Below are 13,467 nucleotides of genomic sequence, written 5' to 3'. Positions count from 1 at the left end.
GATTTTCTTTATTGGAACAACATTATCAGATGACAGGATGACAAAAAACATGAAATGCCGTGACATCATACACATGACCCCAGATCGAAGTCCTGATTCCCTTCTGCAGATGGAGGAAAAGAGTATAGCCGTGCAAGCGCACATATGAATTTGATTAACCTTTCAACTCTCTTGGTTATTATTATAAAAGATGTTCTGCCGCATTTTTCTGAACTCTTATCCAATCATTTCTACTCGAACTACCTCTTAATGCTCCTGCAATTACCGATACTGCACCTGGTGCTCCACCACAGCTTTCTGCGATACTTTTTCCAAGTTCTACTAATTCATCAGGACAACTTCTCTTGCCAAAAACCATATTTACCAACAATTCAAAACTTTCTTCTGAAGTCAAGAATTTCAGATATGAGGTACTGGATTGGTATAAGCAGCTAGATATCCGTCACGCGTGGTCATCATGATTCGATGCCCCTTCTTGTTTTCTGGGAAAACTTTCTTTACGTAATCAATGACTTCTGCATCCCACACATCATCTAAAACAATGAGATATCTTCCTCCTTTAATCATAAAATCACGTATTACCTTAGCTAATGTTTTCAAATCCTCATTGAGATGATCTTCTATGCTTTTTTTGAAGGATTTGAGAATCCTAAGATAAATATCCTTTATTTTGTATTCCTGACCTACATAAACCCAAAGGATGCGGAAAAATTCAAATGAAAGTGTAGAATCATTGTAGATTTTTCTTGCGAGTGTAGTTTTTCCAAGTCCGGGCATACCCACCGCTGGGATAATATCCAGACTTTCCGGTGGTCCTTCAACAAGTCGCTTGATCACTTCGTTAGCTTCCTCATCAAACCCGACCACTTCATCATTCTCCAAAGAAGGACCCTTTTAAACATAATAATCAAACAGAATGTATTAGAAAACAGAGCGGATAATATTCTGTAAAGAAAAATAGAGTGTATGAGTGGTTTTATAGTGATATAAGATCAGGTTGTTTACATTAAGTAAGTACGGTGTACGTAGTGTTTTAAGAAAATCAAGTATGAAGCATGTGTGAAATTTTTTGAAGCATAGTCTATATACTCATGTGCCACAACAAGGGAGTGCTAAACTTGACGATCGAAATGTCAAGAATGTGTCTGTTGACTATGACACGAGTTCAAAAGGTTACGAGTTGTACAACCTAAGCAACAACAAAGTGATGGCTAGTCGTGATGTTGAATTTGATGAAGAAGCGATATGAAATTCGGAGGCTATTATTTTCTAGTATAGAATGGCGAAGAATAAGATACCATGAAACATACGCATGACGTTACACCTACCTCCTTCTATAGCATATGTTGCATCCTTCTTCTCAAGTAAAAGACCATAAAATACGAGGAACATCTAAGATCTCTATAATGATACCAAACAGTTAACGACATCTAGCAATTGAAGTCAAATGAATATACAAGGCAAAAAAAGAGGAATAATACATAAATGCGCTATTTAACTTGGCTTCAGGTCACATTTATACCTATCAACTTTAGGCACACAAATAGACATTTAAATTTATATAAAATTGAACAAGCAGCACATGTGCCCTACGTGACATAACACACGTAGGATACATGTATTATGATATAGATCATGACTAACAACTTAAAATATTTAAAAGACATGTAAACAAATACCTGCATTACTTCCGATCGAGTTCTTTCAAAATTGGTTAACAAATGCAAGAGCAGGGGAGGATAGTTTTAGCAATGAGAGGTTCACTAGCTGTAGTATATATGAAGAAATGTAAAATGAAAACTTAAGTTGACCTTAATTATTTAAGCAAGTCTTTCTTAAACCTAATAATTTAACAAATCTAATATAATGCTAGTTGTATGTTTATAAAAATATTTGCAAGTGGACACGTTTATAAGGTAGCTTCATGGCAATTTGGGTCTCAGTTATTAAAGAGATAACCCATCATCTGTAAAATATAATTGAGATGAATCTTGCTTTGACATCATGCTCAAATAATATGTCATCGAATTATTTTTAGTTAACAAGTAATGGTGTGAATGGGTCTTTTGTCAAATGGAAATGACATAAATGAACATTTTCTCAAAGTTCGATGACATAGTTGAGCATTTTCCTATTATTAATCATGCGTTTATAAATAGTATTTAATATAGAACNTTATAGAAGATCCAGACTAACTTCAGAATGTCAGGCCAATATTAGAATCCACCCCATTGTCATCCCTAAGTTTCAGTTACATATGTAAGGAAGATAATTTTCCCGGAGAAAGCTTATTAGTTTTCCGATCACTAGTACTCAAGCTTACGCGAAGATGCTTGTGCTGTTTCCAACTTCCAAAAGGATGCAGTAGTGTCTGAAACCTTCCTATTCAAAAATGATTAACTAGAATTCATCTAAAATCTAAGATACCTGCAATAGCGCCTTTGTTGGGAGTAACGTGTCTTTCAACAAAAACAATGATAGATTAAAACAAGATTTTTACACGAACGAAACAAAGCAAATACAACCATAACAGAATAGGAAAGATGCAAACAGTTTCACAATCGAGAAAAAAAAAACAATCCACATAAAGGGGAACTCGAAATGCAGCAGACCTAGCCTTATTTCAAAATGACAATACTCCAGTTAGCTATTTGCCTGATGACCCCTGGCTTCCAGCAAGCTCAATGTTCAAGTTCTCTCCTGCAGAAAGGAGGAAAATTATGTTAGAAATAAGCAAATGGTATTTTCTATTCCAAATCATGGTCGAGCCATATAAACACGTTAGAGCAGACCGCAAATTCATAATGTAAGGAAAGAATTGGTTAGTTATGGATTTAATGGTTTCAGTATAAATGAATTCAACTGACCTTTCAATATCACTGTGCAACCTTGGATTCATTTTCAGGAGGGAGTATGCTTAGCTTGAGTTTCATGCTTTTAGATGTCTTGCTATCCCGAACATTTTTTGCGGATTTTACTGCTTTGCTTGTGTTATCCAGCCTCATCTCTTGAAGACTAGGTATATCAGCCAGCTCAAGTGGCACAGCATCTAGCTTATCACAAGAGATAAGAACAAGTTGCCTAAGCACGGGGAAGTTATAATCCGAAGCCTCCCAAGATTCTAATTCTGACCTTTTAATCCACAAGACTTGGAGTGCGCTAAATCCACTCTTTGGCTTCCAGAAATCACCCGTGAATGCATTTTCTTTAAACTTTAGGACCTCAAGAGATTCCAACGTCCCCAATTTATCCGCCTCACTCCAAGCAAACCTTGTGTTTGTCAGAGTTAACTTCTTCACCGTACTTACCAGATTGGAGAATGCTGGTGGAAGGTGAAGTGTTTTATTTATGAAAAGAACATCATTCAACAATTTTAAATGTTCCAGACACCGTAGCTCTTCAAGATTGTTGATACCACCCTTGTAAGCACCAAGAAAAGCTGCCATTTGCCCTCGAATGCTCAATTTTCTTACATTACACGCCTTTGCTAGCACATCTTTCTCACAACTTTCTGGCGCAACCATAGAAAGAGTCTGTAGACAAGAAGGTTTACCTGTCGTGGTAGTCGGGGATGGCAATTTTGCAGGTATGTTGGTGTGGAGATGTCTCAACTGTAACATGTTCCATATGTCTGCTTTTACGTCAAAAGTGGGCTCTGAGGTACTTGTATTAAGTATTAGAGTTTGTAAATTCCAGAAATCACCAAAGGGCGGATGAAGGGCCTTAAAGTCACCTGAGATAGCAATATACCTCAAATGATATAATTGGTTAAAGTCTTTGGAGAAAATAAACTTGAGAGATTCAACATCCAAGACTCTCATAAGTGGAAAGGCTTTGTGAATGAGTTTGACTTCATAAGGAGACAAGTCAATTGGTTTTTGTTTTGAGGAAAAACAATAGAAAGATCTGACATGTTCTGCAACAGGTGCTGTGGAGAGAAAGTCAGACAGATTAGATGGTTGAATACACAATCGACGGCAAGTATCTGGGTCCAGGGTAGATTGATCAGGTTCTTGAAAAAGCCATTTGTTACTAGCCTCCTTTTTGCAGAACTGATACAACATGCCGTGAAGGCGACATGTTTTTATTTGACCATCAGACCTCTTTTGCATTATTATTACTAAATTTCTGTTGACAAGATCTGTCAAACAAAACTCTGCTCTCTCCTCTAGAGTGGACTTAGGCTGCGGCTTTATCAACCCCTCTGCTATCCACAAACGAATCAATTTCCAACAAGGGATATCAAAGCCTCGAGGAAAGACACCACAATACAAGAAGCACATCTGCACTTCTTGGGGCAAATGATCATAACTCATCTTCACAAATTTCTGGAAGCTATCTTCGGTATGCTCACCAAAATGTCGCACCACATTTTTGTCAAATCTTTCCCATTCTCTTTTGTCCGAACAACCTCTTAATGCTCCTGCAATTACCACTACTAAAAATGGTATTCCACCACATTTTTCTGCAATTTTTTTCCCAATTACCACTAATTCTTTTGGACAACTTCCCTTGCCAAAAACTCTCATTACCAACAATTCAAAACTTTCTTCTTTCTCCAAGAATTTCAGCACATGAAGTACTTTATTGGCAAATTTAGCAACACGTGAGTCACGTGTGGTCATCATAATCCGATGACCCTTTTTGTTTTCTGCGAAAACTTTCCTTACGTGATCAATGACTTCGTCTTCCCACACATCATCTAAAACAATGAGACATCTACCTTGTTGCTTGATATAACCACCTATTGCCTTAGCCAATGTGTCCACATCATCATTGAGATGATCTTCTATGTTTTTTTTGAAGAATTTAAGAATCCTAAGATAAATATCCTTTGCTTTGTATTCCCGACCGACGTAAACCCAAACAATGCTGTGAAATTCATAGGTAAGCTTAGAATCATTACAGATTTTTCTTGCCAGTGTAGTTTTTCCAAGTCCAGGCATCCCCAGCACTGGGATAATATCGACACTGTCCATCGGTCCTTCAACAAGTTGCTTGATCACTTGATTAGCTTCTTTATCAAACCCGACCACTGCATCACTCTCCCAAGAAGGACCCTTTTAAACATGTATATGAATCACATCAGAAAACAGAATGGCTGATCTTCACAAGTTATACATCTAAAGTAAGTCACATTTTATTAGAGTTGAAAGTGACTCATATATACCGCTACTGTTACACAAATGACTCACATATACTCTTTTTCACTAACGAAAGTGAGAAAAATTAAGTTTGAATCAAAAAAATTATCCATGTAGTGGTATAATTGATTATTCTCACACATTTTTTTTTTTGATTCAATACTAATTTGAATTTATTATGTTGATGGTAAAATTTATTTATTTATACCAATTTTCTTGTAAACTTTATTATAGATGCCAAAAAAAAAAATTACTCATACAAAATCTATATTACAATAGAGCCAAAAATAAATTATTTTTAAGTTTTTTCTCTTTTTCATTCATAGTTCTTTCTTTTTATTTCTTTTATCTTTACACTAAAGAATGAAAGAAAAAAAGGAAACAAAAATAAGAAATTTTAATGATATCGAAGAAGCCAAAAAAATTTAAAATTATTGTGCAAAGGAGTGACATAGAAATTTCTATATAAAAGGTATTCCATTTCCTTCAATTTCACCTTAGCTTTTGTATTGATTCTATGAATCATTAAAATTGTCCAGACTTTCCCTATCGATTTTGGCCAAAGTACCCAAAATTCGTTGACCAAATCGGACACAAATCCCACATATACACCCACACCCATGTCATGTCGACACAGGTGTGGCACCAAAAGTGAAGAGTTTGAGCAACTCAAGTGGTAAATACTTCTTCATTATTAATCAAAGGTCTTAGGTTCAAGTTTGTCATGTAGGGCACGTGTGTCTACTTGTTCAATTTTATACAAGTTGAAGTATCTATTTGTGCACACCAAAATTGAATGACAAAATATGAGTTGAGTCCAAGTTAAAAGACATATTTATATATTATATATCAAACCTAATTATTAGAAAAAAGGTTTGATAGACTTCTCATAGCTCATATATATCCTTACTATTACACAAATTGCTTACATATACCATTTTTCTCTAAAGGAAGCAAAAAAAGTTTATTTTGCTTTTTAAAAAAAAATATATATTTAAAAATAATTCATGTGGGAGTATTTTTGAGCCTTTTCACATGTATTTGTTTTACTTCTTTGATTCAATGGATAATTTAAATTTATTATTTTAATGATCAAATTTATTTTTTCTAATTTTCTTATAAAATTTATTATAAATACCCTTTTGTTTTACTAATACAAAAAATAAATTAAAATATAAAAGCAAAAAAATATTTTTAAATTTTAATATAGCCATAAAAATATTAGTTTTAGAAAAATCTTACTTTTTCTCCTTTTTCATTCACACTTATTTCTTATATTTTTACATTAAAAAATAAAAGAAAAACGAAAATAAAAATAAAAACTCAAATAATGATAATCAACCAAGTCAAAAAATATTTTTTGAAAAAAGATCATATATATCCCTACATGAATTTTTACAAAGTTAAAAAAAAAAAAATTAAAGTTATATTTTTTCTTCCGTATATGAAAATGATATGTGTGATCCCTTTATTGAAAACACTTACTAATTTGAGTGAATTATTACTTTAGTCTCTCAATTATTACCGTCTTAAAACACATCTCTACTTGATTAAGTAATTTAAAAACACATATTACATGGCATCCACCCACACACATATATATATATGAAATTTTCTAATGATATGACATACACATAAATATATATATAATAAAAGAAAACATTTAAATAATTAAATGCTACTGAAGAGAAGATGAACTTTTTTTTAAAAGTAATTTGTTTTCGTACCTTACGCCCTACCNCCCCCCCCCCCCCCCCCCCCCAATTTTCTTAAAGTTACTAAAAAACTATTCTTATGCCACCTCACTTTCTAGCCCAACTTCCCCACCACCACCTCACTGTCTAGCCCAACTTCCCCACCACGACCCCTAAAAAAAAAATTCTTACTCCCTCCGTTCCATGTGATACTAATGAGATATTCCCTGATTGACAAGCTAGTTAAAGAAGTTAGTTAAAAGTAGTTAATGACAGTTAAGGGTAGAAGTGTCTTTGTAATAAGTTTGTTATAACAAACTCACATGTAGTTAGTTATAAGGCAGTTACTGAGTCATTCAAAGTATGAGCTATATATACTAGCTTATGTATTGTAATACTCAGTTCTTTGAAAAATAATCAATGAGAGTCTCTCTTCTTCTTCTTTTTCTTTTTCTTTCTTCTGAATAGCTCCTTGTGAGTTCATGTGATGAGTTCATGTGATCTAGTTGTCTTCAATTACGTTCATGGTATCAAAGCCTTTTCACACTGATTGCTGTGATAGGTGATTTCGTTTGAGGATCAAAGAATTGGTTAATCTGATTCATAGATTCATTTGGTTTTCAGTTGATTTGCAGATCTAGGCTCAATTGAAGCTGAAGTTTATATTCAACTGGGTTTATCTTCCGCAACAAAGTTTTTTTTTTCTGCAACTCTGTTGATTGTTGATTGTTCATCATGCCGACTGACAGAGCAGCTGATGATTTGTCTCAGAACTTCAACAATGGACAAAATGCTGGTGTATCTTCTCCATTGCAGACCAGTTCATCAATTGGACAAGGTATTGACTACAATCACCCTCTATTTCTTAATCCCACTGATATCAGTGGAATTAGTATCATCTCGTTTCAGTTGCTTGGAGCTGAGAACTATACCCTATGGAGTAGATCTATTACCCTAGCTCTGTTAGGGAGAAACAAAATAGGGCTAGTCAATGGATCCTGTAGTAAAGAGGTATATAATGAGGAATTGTGGGGACAATGGGAGAGAGTGAATGCCATAGTGTTATCATGGTTAATGAACTCAGTGTCCAAAAATCTCCTCAGTGGAATAGCTTTTGCATCGACTGCTGCTCAGGTCTGGAGTGATTTGAAGGAGAGGTTTGAGAGGGTAGATGGATCTAGAACCTACAGTCTTCACAAAGAAATTGTCTCACTTCAACAAGGCACCAATTCAGTATCAATGTATTACACAAATCTCAAATCCTTATGGGATGAGGTTGAAGCTTTGGTCCCTGCTCCTTGTTGTAACTGTGAAAAATCAAGGGGTTTTGTAGTACATCTGAATAGAGGAAAACTGTACCAGTTTTTGATGGGACTCAATGAAACCTATCATCAGGCTAGAGGTCAGATTTTGATGATGGATCCATTGCCTACTATCAATCATGCATATGCTATGATAGTGGGTGATGAGAGTCAAAAGGCTGTAGTGTCTCACATTGGTAGCATGGGGTTGAATTCTGTGAGTATGGATTCTGTAGCTATGTACTCTAAAACAGGTAGCTCTTTAGGAGGTAGTCCTTCAGGAGTGAATCAGAGATTCAAGAGGAACTCATTGTTGATTTGTGACTTCTGTAAGTGCAAAGGTCATAGCAAGGAATTCTGCTATAAAATAGTAGGGTATCCACCTGATTTCAAGTCCAAAAGGAAAGTTCAAGGAGCTACTGAGTACACCTCATCTGGATCACATAATTCTAATCAGGCTAATTTCTCTTATGGTCTGAATACCAATGTTCAAGTACCAGGATGGGGAAGAAAGTCAGATTCATCTCAGGTTGATCAAAGTGAGGTTGAAAGTTTAAGTTCTACACACTTTAGACAAGTGACTCAAGCTGAATTAGAGGTCAAACAGTTACTTAAGGGGTGTACCTTTACAAAGGATCAGTATGATCATATCCTTAAAGGCTATCAGCAAAAGACAACTCCTACTACTACTGACTGCAGTGCTACACATGTTGCTCACACTGCAGGTAAAACATTCTTTATTTCTAATAATAAAGTATGGATTGTAGATACAGGTGCTACAAATCACATGGTCTCTGACTTGGATATGTTTATTAAAGGGTCAGTAAAAAAGCTAGAGGTTCCTAAGTATGTATACTTACCTAATGGAGACACTACTCAAGTAACTCATGTGGGATCCTGTGCTTTATCAGATAGCAGTGTTATTTCCAATGTCTTCTACTTGCCTAAATTTAAGCACAATCTGATGTCTGTAAGTAAAGTGACTAAGGAACTAGGTTGTTCAGTCACCTTCTTCCCTAATTGTTGTGTCTTCCAGGAGCTTTACAGTGGGAAGGTGAAGGAAGTTGGTGAAAAATCAGGGGGTTTGTATACACACACTCATGTCCCAGGTGCAACAACTACTGCATTGGCTGTCACACAAGTCTTCTCAGATATGGAGGTGTGGCATCAAAGACTTGGTCATGTATCATCTGCAGTGTTAGCTAAGATCTTTGATATGAATAAAGAAAGTCAGTGTAAAGTAGCTAAGTGTCTAGTTTGTCCATATGCTAAGCAAACTAGACTATGTTTTCCTTCAAGTAGTATCAAAAGTTTAGCTTGTTTTGATCTGATTCATATGGATATTTGGGGACCTTATAATACAACTACTTTTGATGGGAATAAATACTTTCTGACTATTGTTAATGACTTCTCAAGAATGACTTGGTTGTTCCTACTTAAACATAAATATGATGTATGTGTTTCATTGCAAGTATTTCTGAAGTATATTACAAATCAATTTGCTAAGACTGTTAAGGTGATAAGAACTGACAATGGAATTGAGTTTGTCAACTCAGTGTGTGAAACCATGTTTAAGGAGTTGGGTATTATTCATCAAAGGTCTTGTCCATATACTCCTCAGCAAAATGGAGTGGCTGAACGGAAACACAGACATTTGCTTGAAGTCACAAGAGCACTAAGGTTTCAGGCACAAATTCCCTTGAAATACTGGGGGCATTGTGTGCTAGCTGCCGCTTATATCATTAATAGACTTCCTAGCAGTGTGATCAACTTTCAGACTCCTTATGAAAGACTATATGGCAGTAAGCCAATGCTGTCTCATTTCAGAACACTTGGGTGTTTATGCTTTGCCAAGAATCTGAAAGAACATGATAAGATGCTACCAAGATCCACATCAGCAGTTCATATGGGATACTCAGAAATTCAAAAAGGATATATCATATTTGATCTATCTACTAAAACATTTTTTGTCAGTAGGGATGTCCTTTTCAGAGAAGATATGTTTCCCTTCTCACAAGCAAAGGAACCTACTGCACACCACATGTTTACAGATGTATTACAGGGCTCAGAAGTGTTTGTTCAGGAGTTGAATATCCAAGTTCCTGGGTCCTCTACTTGTAATAGAAGTGAACAGATTCATTGTGAGGAGATAAGTGATCAGGCAGTTGCGTCACCTGATTACTCAGAGGAGTCTGATGCTAGAGCACTTCCAACTGATGATAACATTCATGCAACACCAATTCCAGAGATTCAAGAGGCTGTTGTTCAAGCAGATGTTGCACCAACTGACCATAGAAGGTCTACCAGGCCTAGACTGCAACCACTGTGGATGCAAGACTTTATTACATCTACCAAAGTGAAGTATCCTATGAGTAACTACATGTGCTATAGTCACCTTACCCCTTCATATCAATGCTATATTGCTGCTACATCTCCAATTAAAGAACCTGCAACTTACTCCGAGGCTGTTAAGGATTACAGATGGGTAGAAGCCATGCAGGCAGAAGTGCAGGCTCTGGACAACAACAAGACTTGGGTGATCACTGATTTGCCACCTGGGAAGAAACCTATAGGATGTAGGTGGATCTACAAAGTCAAATACAAGTCTACAGGGGAAATAGAAAGGTTAAAGGCAAGGCTAGTTGCTAAGGGGTACAGTCAACAAGAGGGCATTGATTATAAAGAGACTTTCTCACCAGTGGTAAAGATGGTCACAGTGAGGTCTGTATTGTCTATTGCTGCCTCAAGGCATTGGCATATTCATCAGATGGATGTGTTCAATGCTTTTCTGCAGGGTGATCTAGAAGATGAAATATACATGCACCTTCCTCCAGGCTTTGTCAGTCAAGGGGAGAAGGTTTGTAGACTAACAAAGTCATTATATGGGCTTAAACAAGCTCCAAGACAATGGAATCATAAGTTAACTGAAGCTCTCACTAGTCTCAAGTTTAAACAAAGTCAGTATGATTACTCTTTGTTCATTCAAAAGTCAGAAGCTGGAGTTTGTATTGTACTTGTGTATGTGGATGATATGCTAATCACTGGCAGCAGTCTTCAGTTAATAGAAGAAACAAAACAGTCACTACAAAAGGCTTTCAAGATGAAGGACTTAGGTGACCTAAAATACTTTCTAGGTATTGAGTTCATTAGGTCATCAAAAGGTATACTGATGAATCAAAGGAAATATGCCCTCGAACTTATATCTGAAGTTGGTATGTCAGCAACCAAACCTGCAGGAACTCCTATGGATGTCAATGTCAAATTAACTTCAAGGCAATATGATGAGCAAGTAGAAGATAGAAAGGTCTCTGAAGATCCTTTGATAGATCAGGCAACATATCAGAAGTTAATAGGAAAGTTGTTGTATCTCAACATGACCAGACCAGATATATCTTTTAGCACTCAAACACTAAGTCAGTTTCTACAGCAGCCTAAGAAATCACACATGGAAGCTGCATTAAGGGTGGTCAGATACTTAAAAAAAGAGCCTGGACAAGGTCTGTTATTAGCCAGTTCTTCTAATGAAACAGTAACTGCATTTTGTGATGCAGACTGGGCTTCTTGTCCACTTACCAGAAGGTCGGTTACAGGTTACATGGTCAAGATAGGTGGTTCTTTGGTGTCTTGGAAAGCCAAGAAGCAGAACACAGTCTCCAGAAGTTCAGCTGAAGCTGAGTACAGGAGCCTGGCTTCTACTGTTTCAGAGTTAGTATGGTTACTTGGAATGCTCAAAGAAGTGGGAGTTGAAGTTCAATTGCCAGTGCAAGTCTATAGTGATAGCAAGGCTGCTATACAAATCGCTGCAAACCCAGTGTACCATGAAAGGACAAAACATATAGAGATTGACTGTCACTTTATAAGGGAAAGACTACAGCAAGGCTTGATCAAAGTAGACTACATTCCCACACAAGAACAACCTGCAGATGTGTTGACAAAAGGACTATCCAGATTACAACATGAATATCTGTTATCCAAGCTAGGAGTGTTGAACATCTTTGTCCCTCCTAGCTTGAAGGGGAGTAATGAGATATTCCCTGATTGACAAGCTAGTTAAAGAAGTTAGTTAAAAGTAGTTAATGACAGTTAAGGGTAGAAGTGTCTTTGTAATAAGTTTGTTATAACAAACTCACATGTAGTTAGTTATAAGGCAGTTACTGAGTCATTCAAAGTATGAGCTATATATACTAGCTTCTGTATTGTAATACTCAGTTCTTTGAAAAATAATCAATGAGAGTCTCTCTTCTTCTTCTTTTTCTTTTTCTTTCTTCTGAATAGCTCCTTGTGAGTTCATGTGATCTAGTTGTCTTCAATTACGTTCAGATACTTTTCAAATTTCGAAATTCAAATAAGTTTATCTTTAATCGTAAGTTTTTCATAAATCTTTTAAACATTTTGAATTATCAATTATTGTGACTTATAATACTTTTTACGTAGTTTACAAATATATAAATTTCACGAAAAAAGAAAAGTGTCACATGAATCGAGTTATCCCAATTTCACACCCCTTACCCCTTACCCCTTACCCCATCCAAAAAAAAATAATTCAAATATCAAATTTTGACTTTAGGACACACATTAGTTGTTAACAAGAAGTTTGAATTATACCTGAGTTACTTCCTCTTTTTTATGGTGCTCAATAACAGGGGTGGCCTGGAGTCCTTGATTAATGCTACGAATTTCTTTGACTTGATCAATTATTCCTTTAATCTCAGCAGCAAGATTCCTAACTTTAACTAGATGACGTGGCAAATCGAGCATCTTTCCCATCGTACTTCTATCTTGATGCAGCTTTGCTTGAACCAGAAATCTATCAATTGCATCTTCAGCTCTGTGCACAGTTTTATGTATTTCGATCACCAAAACTTTCCACTGTTCACTATTCGTGTATCCGTATTTTGCAGCATCATCTAAAAATGCTTTGAGTCGTTGAGCAATTTTGAGTAGATTTTCCAATTCTCCCTTTGCATCTCCAATTAGCTTCACATTTTCAGTTAATAGCTGCAACAAATTCTCAACCAGAAAATTCACAACTGTATCTGCCATATCTCCTTTCAATTTGTTATTACAAATCTAACAAGATTTTTTTTTTTTCAACTATTAGCTTGTAATGACATCTTCACATCACCACAGCTATTATATAAATAAAAATAATGTTATTTTAAGTAGACCAAATCATTTTTATAAGTCTTTGTTTTGTGTGCTTATTTTAAAATGTAAGTTGACTGAGCTTTTAGTTAAGTCTTCGTTCTGTATTCTTACTTTAAATGCAAATAGGCAGGGGTGGACCCACATCGAGCATCCATTAATTCCGACGTAAATTCGTATATT

The 13,467-nt window shown here is 35.8% G+C and overlaps 2 protein-coding genes across 2 annotated transcripts; both read right to left on the bottom strand.

The window, feature by feature from the left end:
* Positions 1 to 399: 399 nt before the first annotated feature.
* Positions 400 to 1,685, bottom strand: LOC125864216 (disease resistance protein RPP13-like). The gene is made up of 2 exons (XM_049544130.1): positions 1,680 to 1,685; positions 400 to 891 (listed from the first exon to the last, which is right to left on the bottom strand). The coding sequence occupies exons 1-2, from the start codon at positions 1,683 to 1,685 to the stop codon at positions 400 to 402; spliced, it is 498 nt and encodes a 165-aa protein (XP_049400087.1).
* Positions 1,686 to 2,485: 800 nt separating this feature from the next.
* Positions 2,486 to 13,239, bottom strand: LOC125866081 (putative late blight resistance protein homolog R1B-23). The gene is made up of 3 exons (XM_049546373.1): positions 12,745 to 13,239; positions 2,868 to 5,060; positions 2,486 to 2,700 (listed from the first exon to the last, which is right to left on the bottom strand). The coding sequence occupies exons 1-2, from the start codon at positions 13,180 to 13,182 to the stop codon at positions 2,877 to 2,879; spliced, it is 2,622 nt and encodes an 873-aa protein (XP_049402330.1). The 5' UTR covers positions 13,183 to 13,239; the 3' UTR covers positions 2,486 to 2,700; positions 2,868 to 2,876.
* Between the last annotated feature and the right edge of the window lie 228 nt (positions 13,240 to 13,467).

The sequence above is a fragment of the Solanum stenotomum genome, chromosome 5 (assembly GCF_019186545.1).
Source record: "Solanum stenotomum isolate F172 chromosome 5, ASM1918654v1, whole genome shotgun sequence".
Lineage (NCBI taxonomy): Eukaryota > Viridiplantae > Streptophyta > Magnoliopsida > Solanales > Solanaceae > Solanum > Solanum stenotomum.
The sequence above is the reverse complement of the archived record's forward strand: the minus strand, read 5'-3'. Positions and strand labels throughout refer to the sequence as shown.